General features: G+C 43.2%; 1 protein-coding gene across 3 annotated transcripts in view; it reads right to left on the reverse strand.

The window, feature by feature from the left end:
• Positions 1–16,890, reverse strand: part of RABL6 (RAB, member RAS oncogene family like 6) — a 257,979-nt gene extending 241,089 nt beyond the window's left edge. Inside the window, exon 1 of one of the 3 annotated variants that reach the window (XM_029614010.1) lies at positions 16,435–16,887. In XM_029614010.1, coding sequence (XP_029469870.1) covers positions 16,435–16,564 — 130 coding nt within the window. In that variant the 5' untranslated portion in view covers positions 16,565–16,887. Of the gene's footprint in view, positions 1–16,434 lie in introns of all 3 variants that reach the window. The other 2 variants (XM_029614011.1, XM_029614013.1) reach the window with 2 other exon arrangements.
• Between the last annotated feature and the right edge of the window lie 6,719 nt (positions 16,891–23,609).

Consider the following 23,609-nt stretch of genomic DNA (forward strand, 5'->3'; position numbering starts at 1 on the left):
AGCCAGTCCACCCCGTGACAGCATGGTGAAGAACTGCCCACTGGGGTAGAGAGGCGGCTAGTCTCTTAAAAATAATCTTTTAGGGGCAAGGGCTCTATATCAAAATGTTTGTATGTCCCTGCCCTAGGCAACAATAATTATTTCACATTACTTTTTTCCAGTCGTAGCTCACTGCTTCAACAGCAGGGGGAATGAAGAAAAGAGGATTTATATTCAAAACAACCACCAACAAGGACTGAACTGCATAGGCTGGATAAACAAATAAGCGTGGGAGTAGCTTGCTTATTATGGCAGTTACTACCCCTAACCAACTGAGCTTGATACTTCACTTAGATGCAGCTCCAGCACTGCTCTCTACATCAATGGTGGGGGTGGAAGGTAACTAGAACCAAAACGTTACTGATAAGGGCCAAGAGTAACAGATAAGTATGAGAAAAAGTAAATGTGGAAGCTTGCTAGGCAGACTGGATAGGCCGTTTGGTCTTCTTCTGCAGACATTTCTATGTTTCTATATATATGTATCACAAATGGTTGTCATACTTTTAATATCTGGCTTCCAGTAGTGTGAGAGTGAACAAAAAAAGGGAAATATTGCTCTCCCTTTAAAAAAAAGTTCAGTTACAGAAATGGAAGGTGACATCATTGATTTTTAGTAATTCACACTAAAGGTCATATAACATACCTAGGGCCTGAATTAATCTAATTTTTATCCCATAGACACAGAATGCGAGAAAATCCTTAGTCAATCAAGCCCCAAATGTCACAAAAGCATGTGTCAGAAAATTTTCCTGTCAGCACAATTATTTTCAAACAGTGTAAAAACTGTATAGCCATAAGAGACTGCATCAGGGTCAGTGAAGCAAATATCGTGCATCTTTCGAGCAACATTAAAACAAAAACAAAACAAAAATCCCTTTAGAGCTAAAATCAAATTTCTCTTCAATACATTAGGACAGGGCATACTGGATTCTCCTTAAAGGTCTCTGTGGAGATCAGTTAACATACCGTAAAATCCAGAATATTCTTACAACAGGAAATATCTTAGAACAGTAATGAACTCGCAGATTTTTTTTTTTTCATTTACTCATTCAGATACCTTAGTACAGAATAGATTTTTTTTTTTTTAATTTTACCAGCACCGATCTAGTTAAAAAGGTAAAAGTAATTAGACTGATTGTCCCAGAGATCTGAACAGAAAATCATCATCAGGCATAGTTAATACATAGTTAATAAACTTGCCACATCCAGTACGGATCCCAGATTTGATTATATTTTGCAAGATCCTTCTTGCAGCACTTCTCAGCTCAGTTCTCGGGACACACTCATCTGGTTGATTTTTCAGAATACGCACAATGACTATATGCATTAGATACATTTGCAAACAATGAAGACAGTGCATGCAAAGCTCTCATGCATATTCACTGTGGATATCCAAAACTTGACTGAATGGGTATGTCCCGAGAACCGAGTTGACAAATGCTGCAAGAGGGATCTTGCAAAGTGCAATCAAATCTGGGATCCACAGGGGACTTGGCAAGTTTCATAGACTATGGATTAACCTTGTCTGATGAATTACTTTTTCCTTTTAACTGAGGACTGGGTTGAGAAACACTGTCTTGTGCACAAAAATAAAGTTAAATTTAGTCTTATCTGTTAATTTCCTTTCCTTGAGTCCTATTAAATCATTCCAGTCTAGTGGGTTCTCTCTACCTACTAGCAGATAGAGACAGAGGACATCATCTCTAGCATTTTTCATTATCATCATCACTTGGTATATAGGATGGTTCTGCACCAGCAACAATCAGAATTCTTATGTCTAAGCAATGGAAAATACCAACTGCCCCTAAAACATAATTAACTTCAGGAACAACAGACAGACTTCATAAAACAGGAGGGGCAGAGAAAATTCTATTTGTCATGTAGTTAACTACCATGGACCATTTAGTCTTTATCTGCTTTCATTACTATGTTAGAACCCAGGAGCTGGTGACACTCCTACTTCCTGGGGAACTCTGTGGAATGTTTCACATTTGAGCTAACAATTTATTGACTCTTACCTGAGTGAGAAAACCTCTGCCCACCCTGGTATCAGGGCAAGCACCCCCAGCAAACCCAGAGACTGGAAGGGTGCCAGACTTCCTGTGCAGCTCTTCATTCAGTCCAAGACTCCGAGAACCTGAGCCCCTTTAGGTGAAGTTGATAGGCACAGACTGAAATAAGGCTAGGATGTATCCTTCTGACTCAGGAGCGAAGAACTTTGCCATCAAGGCAAGTCAGATGTCAAGAGCGGACATGCTTCCTTCAAATGTAAAACACAAAAGGAAGGACGGACTTCAAGAGATCTTTCCAAATGAGAATTCAACAGAAGCTTCTAAAAGTTCTAAGAAAGAAAGGAACTCCTCATGCCTCGCTGCCAAACTGACGGAGCAAGGGTTCCGAAGAGGGACATCCCAAGACATCCAACAATTATTTTCTGACTGAGGGAGTGCCAGACCAGTCTTGCCTTTTCTTTTAGAACCCCAAATAAGAGTACCAGGCTAAACCATGAGCCTTGAGTGGTACTGGAACATGGCTATCAAACTCTGAAGCTTCCCCCGGGCAGCATTTATTACCTAATCTTGGAGACTGACACACAGGGAAACATTCTCAAAACACTGAAACAAAGGAATGGCAACCTCTAGGGACCACCTGTCCCATGCCATGACCAGAACTGTGGGCTTGATGTGGCGAGGAATCACTCACAGTAGGGCCACTGTAACCAGCTGCCTACCAGAATGGTTTTACAAGTTTGGGGGGTGGGGCCTACCAACTCTCCATGGGCCAGATGAGTATATGGAGAAATCTCTGTAAAGACAAGAATTGTCTTCATCACCCTATGACTGGGCTGATCGACATTTGGACAAGAGTATCACCTCCCTGGGCTGACCCTTCTGACATTCAAGGCCACATGGCTTCAAATAGTCATGAGGCTTATGGCCACTATCCTGTGGAAATCTGGGAAACAATGGGAATCATCCTTTTCAGATCTTGTCCAAATAGTAATCCTAAAAGGGAATACTTTCTAAATGTTGAACCTGCTGCCCTGTCTTGTCGTCAACGGCCAATACCATGGCATTACCTCAAAGGGAAAGCGGGAACCAGCCTCTCTCTATGGAATAACCCAATGATGGGGGAGCACTCTTCAGCAGAATACTTTCCTTATTCCCAAGGGATTATCCTCCACCATGATCAGCTACTTTGCTGGCTACAAGGGAATCTGGTGGAGGAGATACCCTGGGAGCCCAATATTCACTAATCAGCATAGGGTGGAAGGGCACTACATCCCTTTGAAGAAGATGGTTCCTAGAGAGAGGGAATAAGAATCCTACTAATGCTTCTGGACTCCAACACTCACACTAGTGCCCCCCCCCCCCCCTTTTTTTTGTCCACACAAACGGGCCGATACAGTAAGGTGCGGTAGAAAGAGGTGCGTTAGGGCCGGGCGCCCTATTGTGAATAATTATTCGCCGCCGGCGAAGACAGATGAACGCACGCCCGTAGTGCACGGGTGCTCAAGCCAGCGAAAGCACATGAACGGGCATGCGTGACATCACGGCGTACGTTCATACGCTTCGCTGGCTTGAGCGCCCGTGCACTACGGGCATGCGTTCATTCGTCTTCGCCGGCGGGGGCTGCTGGAAGCCGCTTTCGCCGCTGGCTGCCCCCGGGAGGCAGGGGAGCCGCGGTGCGCGCCTCCGCAGGAGGGCAGAGAGGGCTGAAAGAAAGAAAAAGTAAGTTTACTTTGGTTACACTTATTCACAATACTTTACATGTAGAGTCGCTTTTCGCCCTGCGCCTTGCTTCGGGAGGAGGTGATTTTAGGTTTTCTTTTGGTTAAAGTTGTTTCGGGAGGAGGGGAGAGAGGACTGGGGCTGCCCCGGAGACCGGCACCCATGGACGCGGCCAGGGCAGGTGAGCGGGGGCTGGGGGAAAGTTTGCCGTCTACCCTTACCCCTGCCTCTAACGCAGGGGTAAGGATAGGCGGTAATTTAGCAGGTTAAAGACGCGGCTAAACTGCAGGTTAAAAAGGCGATAGTCGGGGCGCATGTTACTGAATGGGAGGGAATAGCTAATCCGATCATTTATATCTCATACACATGCCGCGGGAGGAAAGGGTTACCTGTTGATTTAAAGAAGCGGTAAGGATGGGTTAAAAGGGATAGTGAATCGCAGGTTGGACCAACACGGCCAAATTGTGAGTAGAAAGCGGGTTAGAAGCAGGTTAACCGTGGCCGCATTTTACTGTATTGGCCTGAAAGTGTTTTAAGAGTCTGGGCTGAGGAGGACTGGGAGGAGCAAGTGGTATTTTTTTATTTGGGGCTTGAGCACTTTCCCACAAGCACACCAGGAAGGTGAAGGTAAAAACAGGCCCTCCAAAGCATAGCTTAAACTGCAGATCTTCATAATGCCTTTAACAAGATGCCCTCTGCAAGTGAGCCTTGTGCTGAACGTGTGGTCTTGCTGGGTTCACACTGTCTGTGTACATAACAGAGTTGCTCTGCCCATAGTCACCCACTCAGCCCCAATAGGTACAAGTGATAAACGTGTGGCATCATAAAATACCACAAACTAGTGGCTGGCACTGCCAGTGGGACTGCCATGGTCTGCTTTCCTTTGCCTTACGGCTTTTCCCATGCACAGGACATTCCATTGAAAGTTCCAGCTCTTTGAACAGCTGCAGAGTCTGCCACCAAAAATGCTTCTGCCAGACAACAGAGAAACTCCCTTAAGGACTGGTCATCTCCACAACAGCAGCAGCTTCCGTTCAAACATACCTCAGGGAGGGAAAAAACTGGAAGCATTTCGACAGCTGTGGGGTTTTGTTGGTTTTTTGGTTTTTTTTATTTCTGATAAAAACAGCTTTGCTGCTGTTGCCTAGTCCAGTCAGTCCAGAGGAAAGGGAACTCAATTCATGCGGGGGGGGGGGGGGGGGGGGGGGGGGGGGAAGGGGGAGAAGGGCCCTCGCCCATAAGCTTCAGGTAGAGGGGCACCTGCCAAAGGCCTTCTCTATCAGACCACGAGTCTCAACCAGGCTCAGTTGGAGGCCTGGGAACTGCCTACAGGGTCCTGAGCCACCTGCCAGACAATGCTCAATCAAACCTAAAAGGGAACCTGGGAGTTGCTTACCAGATGCTGTTCAACCAAGCCCACAAGGGAACTTGGGAATCAAGATCTAGATCTTTTCTCAACCAGACCCCCAAGGGAATCCTGGCAGCCAAAATCCAGACCCTGCTCAACCAGGCCCAAAAGGAACCCTGGGCGCAGCCTGATCCACTAGGGGAACAATCACAAAAATAGTTGCCTAGGAGCCAGAGATCCTGCTCCACCAAGGAAAACAGCACACAAACCGTTGCCCTGGAAGCAAACTCCACTAGGGACTAGGCTCAAAGGTTGGAGACCTGGGAGCCAAGAAATCCTTACACCAGTCCAGCATGTGTCCACTATCTGCTGGAGACAGAGAAATACTGACTATTGCTGGTGCAGCACCAGACTATATACCAAGTGATGATGTCACTGAAAATGGGTGTGCCCTGTCTCCATCTTCTAGTAAGCGGAGGATAACCCAATAGTCTGGACTGGTGCAACAGGCTGAAAAGAAAGCCTCTTTATATTAACCATATCTGCATTATGGGGTCAATTCAATACCATGCACAGCAGCTAGAACACGGTTGGCCACGGGTCCATAACCCCCCATGCAATACAGAGATTAGCGTGTCCAAAATATGTGTCCAAATCACTGCATAGCTAATAGCGCTCATCACATGTAAATTCCATGTAGTTGAGCTATTAGCTAATCCCTGCGATGCAAAAAAGTGTTAGGAATTGTGGACCCTTGGCCCGAGGTGGGGTTGTTGCTACCTGAAGGGTTGGGCCCCACAGGTCCCCACTGTAGGGAGACGAGGCTGGCCGGGAACCCAGGCAAGCTGGAACTTCGCCTGTACCAGCCCTCGTTCCCGCAGGTTGAGCCTTTGGGTGCCGGCAGGACTTAGGAGTGCCTCTGTGTGTCTGGTCCCGGAGAGGGGCAGGCAAGTGAGTGCAGAGAGAATCAGAGAGGTTAGGCACAGTTCGAGACAGGAGCGCTCTCCGAGGGAGGAAGAGGAGAAAGAGGCTCAAGGAGTGCAAGGCCACTGCTGCTCTGAAGGGAGTAGAGCAGGACCACGTGGGAGTGGCCTCGAGGTGAGGAGGTACAGGTGCAGAGACACGAACTGTAGTATGCTGAATAAAGTCTAGAGCGTGGGACCCAGTGTAGCAGGTGCGAGGAGGGTAGCAGCGCAGGGTGATACCCCGAAGAGCAGGGGTACCGCGAGACAGTCTGGTGAGTACTGCGCTGAGCCCAGTCTTGCTGAGAAAGGCACTGTAGCAAAGTCCTGAAAGAGAAGTGCCATGAGAGTCCCAAGGAGCAGAGGGCACTGCGGGAGGGACTCACAAGTAAGGTAGTACTGAGGCTGGCTCTGAGGAGTGGGGAGCCCTAGAGAGAGTCCAGTGAAGCAGCGCTGAGCCAGGGCCTGAGGAGCGGGCAGCGTTGAGAGAGTGTGCAGGTAAAGTAGCACTGAGCCAGGGCCCGCGGAGCGGGAAGCGCTGAGAGAGACCGGGTGAAGAGGTGCTGAGCCTGGCACCGAGGAGCGGGCAGCGTTGAGAGTGTGCAGGTGAAGTAGCGCTGAGCCAGGGCCCGCAGAACCCGGATGGAGAAGTGCAGAGACTCAAAGGCAGGAACAGCTGGTCCAGAGAAAGGAACTGTCACCAAAAGGAACTCGTTGCCAAGTCGGTTAGTGGTGGCTAGAGGTGAGGCTTAAATATCCCGGGCCAGTGACGTCATCAGTCGGCGATGAGCCTGGAGTTTCCGCCATTGGCCCTTTAAAGGGAGGACAGATGGCGCGCGCGCCTAGAGAAGTCCAGGATAGGAACGTAGGTCGGCAGCATCCCAGCTGCCATGTGGAGTGCAGGGAGCCAGGAGGAACGCGGCAGCAGCAACTGGCCACTTCTGCGAGAGTACCGGGGGTAGAGAACCAAGTATGACATAAGTTGGGCCTGCCGCGGGCGGCCACGGCCGGTGGTCATAACAAAATGATTTCCCACATGGCCAATGCGCCCACTGCAAGATGGCAAATTTTGCGCCAGCCTGGCGCTGATGTAAGAGTTATGCCATGTTCAAGGGTGCATTGAAAAAAATAAGAAAAATCCACCTGTGATTCCTCCTAATAGTATCGTCATGATACTAAGTAGGAAGAACCAAAGAGAGCAGATTTAGGTAAAAAAAAAAAAAGGGGTGGGGTTTGAAAAAAAAAATTCTGGTCACCCAATATACACACAGAAGATACACGGTCCAGGCCGTGGACTGAACATCCGTTTTCCCAACCGAGGCGACACTAGGGATGCATAATTTTCCCTAGCGCCTCCTTTTTAGCGTGACCCCTCATTTAAATATTGCATCGTGCGCCCAGGATAGGTGGCTGGACACCTGTTTTCTGCGCACAAATATTGCATAGGCCCCTTAAGTCTTCTTCAGAATTCAGTTTGAGACATGAATTTCCAGAAGTAAATTATGGTAGTATTACAGCATGATTTTTTTAACTTTCAGCTTCTGTTAGAGGGTATAAAAACCTCATCTCAGTAACCCAGAAAACATAATGAGTAAGTGAGTTTAAGAGAACTTCAATTATCCATCCCCCAACTCTGTCAAGAACCAGAAATTTAGTAGGAGTATGCAGCCAAAATGTTTGTATTTCATTCTTTTTTGTTTGCTTTTTTTTTTTCCTGTGGTTTCATTTTAGTGTGCACTAACAAACAACAGCATATTCCTAAAATTGAGTACAAACTTGTACTGCATCATGTGTTTGAGTCATGTCACATCACACAAAGCAGAGGGGGCTTGACTGATTGAACATAGAAAAAAGGAAAGGAAATCTACATGTATGAAATAATCCATACATTGATTTTCTACTGCTGTTAGAAATGCGCACATCCTACCCAAAATGCTGCTGGTCATCTGGTCACAGATTAATTTGTAGCTCATCGTTCCATTTCCGAATGAGAATAGACGGGATGCTAGTGCCTTCTAAAGCAATACCTTGGTAATTTAGGGGGGATTACTTTGCGTATAGGGCATTTACAATTAAAAACCTATTCCCTGCCATATTTAGTCTAGGAATTTAAGGCTTTTATCATGGGAAATAGGTTACTGGTGATAAACATGAATTATTATGGTCTAGAGAAACCAATATGAGAACTCTGAAGTTGATCCTCATGCGTGATGATATCTACAAATCCATTTTATAGTTAGGGTACTTTTGGGTGAATTTAGTAAAACAGTAAGATTGTATCCATTGGTTTGGTATAAATCCAGGGGGTCCTAAGGTGGGGGGGGGGGGGATGCCGGAGCTCAACCAGATACGGAGGCATGCCAATAGATCTTCGAATTTGGAAGAGCCATACCGCGATAGGTCTAGACCCAGGTACAAGACTTGGTGAGGCTAGAAAGAGAGAAGAGTGGGGAATGGGCAGAGGCCAGAGAGAGAACAAAAAAAAAAAAAAAGCAAAAGTGGAAAAAATTAGCAAAATAAATAAAATCAGGTAAGAGGAGAGAAAGAATGCTCCCCTGGCTCCTAAAATATTCTTGGCTGGTACCCAAGTTTTATAAAACAGCTTGCATTCCTGCCTTAATAACAGAACAATTAATCTGTAGCACAACAAACCGGGCAAGCAATTGTTTGATCTGTCACCCACATCTTTACGGATGGTGCATTCTTGTGAACCAGTATGTTCATATATTTAGCAGTGTTAGATTAGTATAACACTGGGTGGTCATAAGCATTAGTAAGAGGCCTAGTCAGTTAGATTAAGGATAGCCAACCTATTCCCATGCTTGTGCCAGTATGCAGAAGGAAAAAAACACACACATTTGGATGACATCATCAACACTTACTTTCCCACAGAAGAAAAAAATGTTATGCCCTGCAGCTTCAAGGACATTCAGCACAGAACATGGAGATCTAAATCACCTGCAATAAGATATACGTCCTCCAGCATTCTAATAAGCTCCACAACTAACTTACAGACAATGTACTTTCAAGCAAGAGATGGTCTCCCACATATGCCATCTCTCTCCCTATTTCATGCAACAGATAACTAGATACTGAACCAGATCAGCCAAGCCAGAATCAAAGAATATCTACTGCTAATTGGAAAGATTAAAAAAAAAAATTCTGGCCCGACATGCACAATGAGGACTATGATAATGTGTGTGAGAAGAGCATCACAGAGAGCGCACAATGTCAACAAGCAGCAGACCACTGAGTGGCCTGGACAACTGCATCCCATTTCCTTCTTCTCTGGCCAAAGTAAGGAATCAGCTGGCTTAGAAGAGAGATAATTCCTGCTCATTCTGGTAGCTAGGCACAGAAAAGACATTTTTGTGTGGAACTATCTGGCCTTTGGCTCTAATTTTCTGATTTGTTATTACCAGGATTAAAATAAATATCACAGTGCCACTGGCTGGTCTCTTGTGGCTATATTTCCACACCCACTTTGGTAATAATGTTAATGGCTCTAACAGTATTAGTGGGCTGTAGCAGAGTCACCCTTAAAACTCATTTCTTTTATCAAGTCACCACTGTTTCAAGGCAAATTAGAGGTAGCGCAACAGACATCAGTAATTGGTGATGCTACACTTTCTTTAAGAGGAAATTTCAGGGTAAAAAGCATTAGTTACACATCTAAAATGCTTAGTACCTGGATCCCAAGAGCTTCTGAGAATCTTGAGAGTTCCGTTGTGTGCTATACAATTTTGTTTTCTTTTAAGGCATTATTTATAGTATTGTAGGAACACCTTGTGTCTGACCAGTTGTGTATCTTATTTTTCAAATGCATATATACAGAAAATTACATGGGTAAGTATAAAATAGATGGACACAAGGATGAGCAATGCAGTCTAACTAGCAGGATTCCTCAGGCTCTGCCAGCTGAATAAACGCAGAAGGATCTTCAACTCCAATCAGGCCCCAAGAGCCAGCAGCAGCAGCTGGTCCAGGAAGAGGCTCTTTGAGCTTGGTTGACAGCAGCAGGGTAAGGGGAATATTTGAGATTAAGAGAGAGAGCTTGGAGAAGAGACAGCTGAGGGGAGATATGATACATGTCTATAAAATGATGAGTGGAGTGGAACTAATAAAAGTTAAATCAGTTGTTTACTCTTTCAAAGAATACAAAGATTAAGGGAGACCCAATGAAGTAACTAGGTGATACATTTAAAACTAGTAAGAGAAAATATTTTTTACTCCATGCATAACTAAGCTCTGGAATTTGTTGCCAGAGGATGTAGTGAAAGCTTTCAGTAGGTTTGCACAAGTTCCTGGAGGAAAAGTCCATTGCTTTTCTCTGGGATAAACAGCATGGAATCGATCTACCCCTTGGAATCCTGCCACATACTTGTGACCTGGATTGGCCACTGTTGGAAACAGAATATTGGACTTGATGGACCTTTGGTCTGACCCAATATGTCAAGTCTTATGCTCTTATGACGTCAACAGCAGTAGGGCAGAGAAAAGAGAGGAGGAAGGAAAGGAAAGAAGAGTATGAGAGGAAAGTGAATACTGCACCTGGCTGAGTAGAGAAGGAAATTGAGAGGGCCAAGGAAGGAAGGGAAAGGAAAGAAGACTGTATTGGGATAGGGAGGAGAAAAGAAACAAGACTACGCACCAGGGTTTCCAAAAGAATAGACTTATAGGAACGGCAATGTAAAGAACTCCTTTGAAACTAATGTACTCCTTAGTGTACACCTTCCAATCTTTTTAAAATGTGTGCCAAGTCTCCAAAATGAATCATAAAATAAATCAAACCCCCATCTTATACAGTTAATTACAACAAACTAATCATGATAGACCAGCAACCAAAAGAACTAATGAACCCAAATAGCAAACTCAATATGAATTGGTTCTTTCAGATTCTAATAAACTGACAAAGCATGAAAGCACTATTATCAAATTCATTTAGTTGTCAGCAACTGTTTGCTTCAGTGAAGAAAATCTAATGTGCCGGAATAAATGAAAAGAGACAAATGAAAAGGCTCTTGCTTAAAACTGGAGAACCTTCCTCAACAATTTCAACACACATCATGATATATATAAAGCCCAGCTTCAAGTTGAATGTCCTTTGCTTTCTTAGTGTATAGTATGATGTTTGTATTTACAGCTGCCCTAAGTAAAACCAAGATCCATTTTTAGCTGCTGGGTGGCTGGCAAAGTTGGACAAACTCATCCATCCCATTTACCTAGATATTCAGCAGCATAGTCACAGCACCAAATATATCAGACTATCTAAAAATTAGCCAGATAACACCACTCTGCCCCAGACCACCCCGAAATAGCCAGATAAGAGCTTATCCAGAAATGTCAGGGGTTGAACCAAACTTAGGACAAACCGTTTTCAATATTGACCCCTCTGTAACTTTAGGCAGCCACAGAGCTATATGATACCTGGGTACAATACATCTGTTCTAAACCTTTGTTCACTTTTTGGAGATGTGAAATAGATGTACAGGAGTAAATCTGTCAGAAGCAGCCAAACAACCCAAACATTTTTTGCAAAATGAGAAAAAATGCCACAGGTAAAAGTTTCTCCTAATAGTTGGCCATTTACATGGTTTGGGTCTTTCACTGAACAAAGGCCTTGACAAATATCATGTCTGCTTCCTTGGCTGGATGCAAGTGAATCTCATTACAGACAGATATAGACTGCAAGTTTTCTAGACATATACCTCCATCCGGACATTCCATATGTTATCTTGATTTCTCGCTGTATCTTGTATTAATTTTGTCAACTGGTAGAGGCAGTTTGTTCACAGTAACACAAACAGCTATGGCACAGTGATCTGTTACCAGCATGCTTAAGAATTTATCTCAGAGTATCAGTTCCAATAAAAGACTAATCATGGACACCTTTACTGTATCTGATATAGGCCAGCATCCACAACAGATGTTACAATTGTGCTCATACGTTTACATACCCCTGGCAGAATTTGTATGATGTGTAGCATTTTAAGAAAACATAAGTGCTCAGACAAAACATCTGTTATGAATTTCAAATTAAACTATTTTATGTATCACAGAATAGCACAATCATTAAATAAACCATAGCAATAAAGGAAATAATAAAATGATCCTGTTCAAAAGTTTACACACTGTTGAAAGTTTGGGCTGATAATATACATTAAAGTTAACACACACAAGTCGAGATGGCAATGAAGGACAGGTAGCCACACTTGTGCCTTGTTTGATTGTAATTAGTGAGTTTCTTAGCTCTTGTGAAATCTTTTCATCCAGGGCTACACTGACTTTGGTGATTACTAAAGCATGGGGAAAGCAAAAGAACTGTCAAAGGATCTGCAAGCAAAAGTAGTTCAACTTTATACATCAGGAAAAGAATATAAATTGATATTCAAAATGCTAGTCAATACTGTTCAAACTTTAATCAAGAAGTGGAAAATTATGGGTTTGGTTAATACCAAGCCAGACCAAGAGAGATTTCAGATACGACTGCCAGGAAAGTTTGTTGAGATGCAAAGAAAAACCCACAAGCAACTTCTACTGAAATATAAGCTTCTCTGAAACAAAGTGGCATGCATGTTTCCGCATGCACAATATGGAGACACGAACAAAAATGGGCTGCATGGTAGAGTTGCCACAAAAATGTAATTGCTGCACCAATGCCACAAAACAGCCCATTTACAATATGCCAGACAACTAGAGAAGCCTCAAAACTTCTGGAATAAAATAATTTAGAGTGATGAGACCAAAACTGAACTCTATGGTCACAAATATAAATGCTATGTTTGGAGAGGAGTCAACACCATCTCTATCATAAAGCAAAGAGATGGATCTCTGCTGTTTTGGGGGCATGCAAGTTACAATGGCACAGGGAAGTTAGTCAAAATTGATGGCAGGATAAATGCAGTATCTTATCAGAAAACATTGGAGGAGAATTTGCATTCATCAGCCAGGAAGCTGCACATGGGGCACACAGACTTTCCAACATAACAATCATAAGAACATGCCATACTGGGTCAGATCAAGGGTCCATCAAGCCCAGTATCCTGTTTCCAAAGGTGGTTAATCCAAGTCATAAGAACCTGGCAAGTACCCAAAAACTAAGTCTATCCCATGTTACTGATGCTAGTAATAGCAGTGGCTATTTTCTAAGTCAACTTGATTAATAGCAGGTAATAGACTTCTCCTCCAAGAACTTAACCAATCCTTTTTTAAACACAGCTATACTAACTGCACTAAACATATCCTCTGGCAACAAATTCCAGAGTTTAATTGTGCTTTGAATGAAAAAGATGTTTCTCCGATTAGTTTTAAATGTGCCACATGCTAACTTCATGGAGTGCCCCCTAGTCTTTCTATTATCTGAAAGAGTAAATAACCGATTCACATCTACCCGTTCTAGACCTCTCATGATTTTAAACACCTCTATCATATCCCCCCTCAGCCATCTCTTCTCCAAGCTGAAATGTCCTAACCTCTTTAATCTTTCCTCATAGGGGAGCTGTTCCATTCCCTTTATTTTGGTCGCCCTTCTCTGTACCTTCTCAATCGCAACTATATCTCTTTTGAGATGTGCGACCAGAATTGTACACAGTATTCAAGGTGCTGTCTCACCATGGAGCAATACAGAGGCATTATGACATTTTCTGTTTTATTCTCCATTCCCTTTCTAATAATTCCCAACATTCTGTTTGCTTTTTTGACTGCCGCAGCACACTGAACTTATGATTTCAATGTGTTATCCACTATAACACCTAGATCTATTTCTTGGGTGATAGCACCTAATATGGAACCTAACATTGTATAACTATAGCATGGGTTATTTTTCCTTATATGCATCACCTTGCACTTATCCACATTAAATTTCATCTGCCATTTGGATGCCCAATTTTCCAGTCTCACAAGGTCTTCCTGCAATTTATCACAATCTGCTTGTGATTTAACTACTCTGAACAATTTTGTGTCATCTGCAAATTTGATTACCTCACTCATCGTATTTCTTTCCAGATCATTTATAAATATATTGAAAAGAAAGGGTCCCAATACAGATCCCTGAGGCACTCCACTGCCCACTCCCTTCCAGTGAGAAAACTGTCCATTTAATCCTACTCTATTTCCTGTCCTTTAGCCAGTTTGTAATCCACGAAAGGACATCGCCACCTATCCCATGACTTTTTACTTTTCCTAGAAGCCTCTCATGAGGAACTTCAAACGCATTCTGAAAATCCAAGTACACTATATCTACCGGTTCACCTTTATCCATGTTTATTAACCCCTTCAAAAAAGTGAAGCAGATTTGTGAGGCAAGACTTGCCTTGGGTAAACCCATGTTGACTTTGTTCCATTAAAACATGTCTTTCTATATGTTCTGTGATTCTGATGTTTAGAACACTTTCCACTATTTTTCCTGGCACTGAAGACAGGCTAACTGGTCTGTAGTTTCCTGGATCGCCCCTGGAACCCTTTTTAAATATTGGGGTTACATTAGTATCCTCCAGTCTTCAGGTACAATGGATGATTTTAATGATAGGTTACAAATTTTTACTAATAGGTCTGAAATTTCATTTTTTAGTTCCTTCAGAACTCTGGGTGTATACCATCCTGTCCAGGTGATTTACTACTCTTCAGTTTGTCAATCAGGCCTACCACATCTTCTAGGTTCACCGTGATTTGGTTCAGTCCATCTGAATCATTACCCATGAAAACCTTCTCCAGTACAGGTACCTTCCCAACATCCTCTTCAGTAAATGCCAAAGCAAAGAAATCATTTAATCTTTCCGCGATGGCCTTATCTTCTCTAAGTGCCCCTTTAACCCCTCGATCATCTAACGGTCCAACTCACTCTCTCACAGGCTTTCTGCTTCGGATATATTTTTAAAAGTTTTTACCGTGAGTTTTTGTCTCTAGGGCCAACTTTTTTTCAAATTCTCTCTTAGCCTGTCTTATCAATGTCTTACATTTAACTTGCCAATGCTTATGCATTATCCTATTTTCTTCTGTTAGATCCTTCTTCCAATTTTTGAATGAAGATCTTTTGGCTAAGATAGCTTCTTTTGCCTCCCCTTTTAACCATGCGGGTAATCGTTTTGCCTTCTTTCCACATTTTTTTAATGTGTGGAATACATCTGGACTGTGCTTCTAGGATGGTATTTTTTAACAATGACCACGCCACTTGCCAAGCTGTTATTGATGCAAAAGGGGGGCAATACACAATATTAAGAACTAAGGGTGTGTAAACTTTTGAACAGGACCATGTTATTATTTCCTTTAATGCTATGATTTAATTATTGTGCTATTCATAAAATAGTTTAATTTGAAACATTAAAAATAACAGATGTGTTTTGTCTGATCACTCTTGTTTTCTTAAAAAAAACAACATTGCTGGTGTCATAGTTTGGTGTCTGTTATGGTTTTCATAATTTCAAACGGACTCAACTAAGTAACAGGTTTTCCATTTTTATGGCTGGAATTGTCATGCACCTATTCTTGCAAACTTAAAATATGATTATAGATCTATAAGGGAAGTTAAATACCCACCTATATTTATTAGGATAAAGTGTGACTATACTGATTTTAAATGTATACTAAGAACGGATTTTTTTTTAGTGCTTTTCATATTTGGTCCTATTGAAAATGACCTCACCCTTATTGTATAAAGATCAATTTCAGTAGAGCATGTGCTAGTCCATGCACCACCTTCCCTCTGAAGGTTGGACTTATTCCCCCCACCACCTTTTTTTTTTCTTAAAAGAGGTTATGCCACACCAGATGAATTCATTGTGTTTCTGTGAGTGTCCATTAAGTAGTTAATATACTCAGAAGGACATGATAGCAAAATGCATATTCCTTCTTCCATTTATTCATGTCTGAATAAGAAAGAATCAGGAAACTAGCAACATAGTGCAATGGATAGATGCAGCAGGGGGTTAACTTCAATACCTAAGCTCGATTTTTCTCAACATAAACCATTAACCATGAAAAAAAAAAAAGCACCTAAGCTCTGTGCAGCAAAGATCTTTGTAACCATATTAATCTAATAGCACTATATTTGTGATGGTGTTTTTTAAGTTTGTGTTTTTAGATTTTAATGTGTTTTATGTGATTTTTTTTTATTTGTAATTGTGGTGTAATCTGCTTAAAATTGCAAAAAAGTGAAATATGTGTATAAATAAACTAAATATTAAGTATAAAATATTTGGATGCTTATATTTTTCCATTTCATAAAGCTCTGATAAATAGGCGATATAGGTAGTATTTACCTTAAAAAATGGTTTGAATCAGATCCAAAAGTTGTTAGCTTCATCTGATCTCGATGGCCTGCAAAAAAAGAACAGTGCACGAGAAGCGCAATACTCACTATTATATTGAACTCCCTTGGCAAACCTCCTCTGCAGTGCTTGGTTCATAGATTGCAGTCCCGCAGGGATGTTTTTATCCCTGAGAGGACTCTGGTCAGAGCCCACCAGTTTCTTTAAGGCAGAAAACATCTTCTCTGATTTAATGTGAAAAAAGGGCTACAGCCTTTTATGCAACAAAATTCATACACTTGTCAGTGTTTCCAGATTGGGTTATTTCAGGCCCAGCTACTTTTTTCCCGTTGTGCGGGAAAAATATTTTTGTGCGGGTTGGACTAGTTTTGGACCGAGCAACTCAGTAGCTGAGTGCTAGCAGCCCTCTATTTTGCTGGCGTCTTTTTCTTTGCCTCGGGCAGCCCAGCAAGTAGTCGCAGAATGATGACCTCTTCGACAGCAACCAATCAGAGGTGAGAGGAACAGGCGGTCTGATGCAGGAGACTGTTGCTGCAGGACACGGAAGGAAGAAGGAGTATGCAGTCGTAGAGTGATGACCTCATTGGTAGCAGCCCCCTCAGAGGTGAAATAATTAGGCAGGTGTAGAAGACAGTGTTGCCAGTTTGGGCTATTTCACGCCCAGGTTTTTTTTGCCGTTGTGCGGGGAAAAAAATCTTTTGTGCAGTTGGGCTAGATGAGCGGATAGCTATTTTATTTTAATTTTAAGGCTATCCGCGGGTTACTATAGTAACCCGCGCCATTTTTGTTCGTCCGAGGAAGTCCCTTCTGTACCAGTAGTTGCAGAATGTTGACTCATGGTCATCAGCCAATCAGAGGCGACTGAAACAAATAGTGGAAGGCGTCAAACAGTATTGCCACACTGGGCTATTTCCCGCCCACTTGGACTATTTCTTTTTTCCCGTTGTGTGGTAACTTTTTTTTTTGTCTGCAGGTTGGGCTAGGCAAATGGACGGCTGAGTGCTAGTAACCCTGTTTGTTCCTGGCACCTTTTTTTCTTTACTGCAGACGACCGGGCTACTTTGCCAGTTGTCGCAGTGTGATGACTCACCGGCAGCAGCCAATCAGAGACTGCAGGAGGGGGCAGTTAATGTTGTTCGCAGGCTCGGAAGGGGAAGCGGTATGTGGTTGCACAAAGAGAGCGCTCTTACACCACCGTGCTCATAAAACAAATTATAAACGCAAACTTGGAAAGTAAGTTGTTTCTTTGTAGCTTGTTTTTGTGCTGGTATCACTAACGTTTTCTAGCAAGCAACACCACCAAACACAACTAACTCCAGACATAGAGAAAATATGATATAAATTAAACCGGCAACAAGGCTAAATCTATCAGAATCCTCCCCATCCTGAATATAGCTATTGTGCATTGGTTTGATTTCTCATTTTTATTTTTCTATAAATATGGTTCTCTAAAATTAAGCAATAAATGTTATGATTTATGGGTCATAATTTGACGAAAAAGTCCCAAAACACAATAGGAGTTGTGAGAGGAGACTGTACACCCTTCACTAAAGAAATCATGATGGGTGTTAAGCCACAAGATACTTCTTTCAAATCAAAACTCACAATTTTGTTTGCCTACAAAAACCTGAGATTTGCTTTTGTACGTCCTGTAATCTGTAAGTTTACTTTACTATTATTTTTCCTCTTTCCTTCCTCTTATTTTAATTCTTATTTATTACTTTGGCAACACGTAAAATTATCATGCCAGTAACATTATCATGTCAGAAAACAGAGCAGCCTGCCATCACAGCCCAACCTGTTTGCCCACATTATCAAAGTTGCTGCAGTTGTCATTGAAATCTCCCCTCTTCACCCTTCTGAAGCCTCATAACCTGGCTGCTGCCTGGGAACCAGAGACTTGACCACCACAGGTATGATGGTGACTGAAGTTTAACATCCTGGAGAACGGAGGAGAAACAGAATAGCATTATTGGATAGATAGGGAACAAGGGTGGGGGAGAAAGAGGGGATGTTAAGTACCATGGGAAGGGGCAAAGAGAGTGGTTGGTTGGGGGGGGGGAAGCTGGTGCTCTGTAGAGGGTGGGGCAGATGGGTGTGGGGGCAGGAAGAGCAGAGAGAAAAGGGTGAGCGCAATAGAGATGGGTTGGGGATAGAAAACAGACCCTAAACTTAACCTCCTCACAGCTCAACCCTCCGTTAGAGACCTCGGAGTCCTTCTTGATCCCAACCTAAGTATGAAACCTCACATCAACTCCATCCTCAAAACTGGCTTCTTCAAGCTAAATGTACTAAAGAAACTCAGACCCCTGCTCTACGCTCATGACCTCCGCACAGTGATCCAAGCTACCCTCACCTCCAAACTAGATTACTGTAATGCCCTCCTCTTAGGGCTCCCATTGTCTTCTATCAAACCCCTTCAACTTCTGCAAAATGCTACTGCAAGACTCATTACAAACACACGCAAACATGACCATATTACCCCCATCCTCAAGGATTTACATTGGCTCCCCATAATGTCCCGTATACACTACAAAACTCTGACCATAATTCACAAGTCCATTTACACCCACAACTCCAACTGGCTCGACCTCCCTTTCACTGCCCCCCTGTCCACCCGAGCCACCAGATCTACCAACAAAGGCACCCTACACGTTCAATCCTTGAAACAGGCACATCTCTCCTCCACCCGAGACCGTGCCATCTCTATTGCCGGGCCCGTTCTCTGGAATACACTACCTGTCCACATGCGACTTGAACCCTGTGCATTTAAATTCAAAAAGAAATTAAAAACTCTCCTGTTCAACCATGCTTACACAGAATAACTCCTTCCACTCCCCCTCGCAGTCCCCTTTCAGGTAACCTCCTTATTAAGGAGACTTTCATTGTAAATTGTTTTGGTTATTACCTTCTTGTTCTCCTATCATTCCTACTGCCTTTCTGTTTTTCCCCCGCCCAGTTACATTCCCCTGTTGCAATGTATTTTCCAATCTTTCAGTTACCATGTGAACCGGTATGATGTCCCCACAAATACCGGTATATAAAAGTTTCTAAATAAAGTGGGAGATAGAAGGGTGGGGGAGGCAGGGAAGAGAGTGTGAATGCTCATATGAAGGACCAAAGCTGCTGACAGGTTTGACGTGCAAGAACCAAGAAAATAAGTCCAAGGTAGAAAATTCCAATAAATAAGAAAATAACAAACCTAACAGCCAAAGGTAAAATAGATATATGAACTAGCAGTTTCTTACAACAAATAGTTAAGTGGAGAAGGCATAAACCTCAAAGTATTAGGCTAACCATTGCACTATTTATCTGCAACTTCATAAAGCCTATATATATATTTTTTATTTTTTTTTTAATCATCGAGCTTATGCCTCTAACCACCTTTAAATTAAAATTCAATTTTTGTGAACAAGTGAATTTTGTGAAAAAAGCCTCAAATAAAACACTTATCTTGAAAATAATGGTGAGTACGTCAGTCTCGAAAAGAATGGTGAGTACTTCAGTCTTCAGAATCTTGATAATTTAAAAGTAGTACCTACGACAGATGCAAGCCTTGTTGGTCAGGGAGCTCACTGTCAGGAGCTGACAGCGCAAGGGCGCATGGATGCAGAAGAATCTCTCTGGAACATCAATTGTTTGGAAGTCAGGGCAATTTGGCTGGCATGTTTACAGTTCGGCGACAGGCTGCAGGGTTGAGCAGTCCGGATAATGTCAGGGATAAATTGGCAGGGAGGAACCAAGAGCCAACAAGTGCCGCAGGAGATAGATCAACTTATGGAATGGGCTGAACTACATCTTCAGATGACCTCAGCCTCGCATATATCAGGAAAAGACAATGTAAGAGCAGACTTTCTCAACAGGGAAAGTCTGGACCCAGGAGAATGGGCACTATCAAATGAGGTGTTTCAGCTGATTCTGGATCTCTGGGGTCTCCCGTTTCTAGACCTGCTGGCAAGTTCTCGCAATGCGAAAGTTCCGCTATTCTTCAGTCGCAGGAGAGATCTGAAGTTGTTGGGGATCGATGCCTTGGTATGCAGGAGTGGCCGGAAGACAAGTTGCTGTACACCTTTCCTCCATGGTCTATATTGGGCAGATTAGTCTGAAAGATCGAGCACCACAGAGGGATGGTGATCTTAGTTGCTCCAGATTGGTCCAGGAGACCGTGGTATGTAGATCTGTGGCAGCTTCCGGTGCCCAGGGATCAGTTGCGGCAGGATCCTAATCTTCACAAAGATCCAAATTAATTTTGTCTTACGGTATGACCCTTGAAAGGGCTCGCTTGCTAAAACGTGGATACTCTGCAGCATTATTTCCACCTTGCGAAGAGCTAGAAAGTTCTCCACTTACTTGGCATATTTGTGGGTTTGTCTAGTGTTTGAGGCGTGGTTTGAGGATTGAGGTACTCTTCCTTGTTGGTCAAGATCCCACTCATTTTGGAATTTAGCAGAATGGCTTGAATAAAGGCTTGGCACTTAACTCCTTAAATGTACAAATAGAGGCTCTTGCCTGTTTCAGAGGTCAGATGAATGGTGGTTCCTTGTCGACTCATCCTGATGTAGCCCGTTTCCTAAAAGGAGTGAAACATCTTCCTCCTTTGCGGTTTCCACTGCCCTTATGGAGTCTTAATTTGGTATTGGATTTCTTAGCGGACCCTACGTTTAGACCGTTGCGTAACCTGACTTTGCGGTTACTGATCTTGAAAATGGTGTTTCTTGTGGCAGTTTGTTCTATGCATAGGGTTTCTGAACTGCAGACCTTGCCGGGAGCCATTCCTCCAGAGGCGGTACAGCTGTGTACTGGTCCTTCTTTTCCACCGAAGGTGTTCACTGACTTTCAATTGAATCAGTCCATCTCCCTGTTAACTCTGAACAGAGAAAGAGATGTAGAGGGGTATTGTCTTTTGCAACCCTTGGATGTTAGGAGACATATTGTCCGGTATCTGGAGGTTACCAAGCCTTTATGGAAGATGGATCACCTGTTTGTCCTTCACTGCGGTACTAGGCAGGGAAAGCCAGCCTCGTGGGTTACCATAGCTCGCTGGATTAAGGAAGTAGTCACGGCTGCATACGCTGATGCTGGGAAGCCATTACCTAGTTAGGTCAGGGCTTATTCCACTAGGGCTCAGGCAGAGTCATGGGCGGAAGTGAAATTGTTTTCTCCCATCGACATTTGCCAAGCTGCGACGTGGAACTCATTACACACTTTTTCCAGGTATTATCGTCTGGATATGCAAGCCTGAGAGGACACAACCTTTTCATATGCAGTTTTGACTGGACTGCAGTCAGCCTCCCACCCTATTCGGGAGTAGTTTGTGTACATCCCCCTTGTCCTGGATTCATCTAACTGGATGCTAAGAAATGAGAAATTACTACTTACCTGATAATTTCTTTTTCTTTAGGATAGTCAGATGAATCCAGCTTCCCTCCCTTGGCTGCCAAATGGTTGTAATATGGTCCTCCTCAGTGACTACGTGATACAGGGTTACTGGTAAGTGATCATCCAGTTCCTAGACTAGTGTTAATACTTTCTTGTCTGAGCTCAGTGTTGGCTGAGTATTCAAATGGTTATCTGAATAATTTTTGCTAGTCTGTCCACAGTTGCTTTTGTAGACAACTGATTTCACTGCAGGGATATATGTACTGTGACATCAATTTGCTCCGTCTCCATCTTCTGGTAGAGGTGCGTAACCCATTTGTCATGGGTTCATCTGACTGTCCTAAAGAAAAGGAAATTATTAGGTAAGTAATAATTTCTCATTATATATATGGTTTGTTTTTTTTAGCTGCCATGGATTTGGCTATGAATACTAGATCCCAGCCAACATCATATAAATGGAAACATTTATTTATATATATATATATATATATATATATATATATATATATATATATATATATATAGTGAGTAAAGACCTCATAAATAGTTAAATGGAGGCAACTTGCTGTTTACTCACACTTAAATATGGAGATAATTCTTACTTATTGGATCTCACAATTTCAAAGGTGCATTAAGTCACCTTGGCTATGGCAGGTTTTAAAAAAATGTTTCAATAAATAAAATACAAACAAATATAGTGGCAAGAAGGTGCGGAGGGGGAGGGGAATAATGTCCTGCCTGAGATATACACATGTACTACAGGGAGGAAGGTAGCATGTTTTATCCCAGGACAAGCAGGATGCTAGTCCTCACATATGGGTGACGTCATTCACGGAGCCCTTAAGCGGGAAAAAACTTCTGGCAAATTTCTAGAAGCTTTTGGTTTGGCTGCCTGAGGCTACTGAGCATGCCCGGCATGCCATGATATTCCCTGCCACAGGGGTCTCACTCCAGTCTTCTTTTTTCCGCGCTGCTGACTGCATCGCGGTCTTCTTAGGAGCCTGTGATTACCTCACAACGTTACAAGTTTTTTACAACTTTTTTCACCCTACCGGGTCTCATTCGGTTTGTCACCGGCTGGTGACAAACACCATAACTTTTTCTTCAAAAAGTAACACCGATCGATCGACGGATGTCGACCGACAGAACTTCAGGGTTCAAAAAATGTCCGGCCTGCAACCGGACTATGTCAATTACAGACCTGCACGTCGAGTGCGTTCGCTGCCTGGGAAAGGACCATAACATCGCGGCCTGTACCCAGTGCCAAGAAATGACGGCGAAAGGTAGGAAACTCAGATACGAAAAGATGGCCCAAATTTTTCAAATTCAAACACCGCCATCACCGATAACTTCCTCTAAATCCTCGCCGGCCGGCGTAACAAAAAAGTTATTGATAACCAAACGCCTCACCGAAGGATCGGGGGACGCCTCCTCGCCAACCCCATCCACATCGTCGACAAAATCGGCGTCTGACATTCGTCCACCGCATAAGCACCGTAGACATCATTTAATTCCTCCACTTCCACCGCCAGAGGAACCGGTGCCTAAACGCCGAAAAAAGTCATCGACCAGCGTTACAGAATCGCTGCCATCGACATCCGTATCTGACTTAACGGCTTTAATCAAGCAAATAGTTACGGATGCCTTCAAAGAGAATATGCCGGCGTCATCGCCGATGCCGACCTCAGTGTCGATGCCGACCACCGGGTCGATGCCGACTTTACAGTCGATGCCGGCCGTCGAGCCGATGCCGAAGGACCAGTCGATGCGACTACAGAGTCGATGACGCCATCGATTTCGATGTCGATGCCACCATCCATCTCCATGGCTCTACAACCATTGACCTCGATGACGATGCCGATATCAACGGATGTTTTAACAACAC

This window comes from Rhinatrema bivittatum, chromosome 8 (assembly GCF_901001135.1).
Source record: "Rhinatrema bivittatum chromosome 8, aRhiBiv1.1, whole genome shotgun sequence".
NCBI lineage: Eukaryota > Metazoa > Chordata > Amphibia > Gymnophiona > Rhinatrematidae > Rhinatrema > Rhinatrema bivittatum.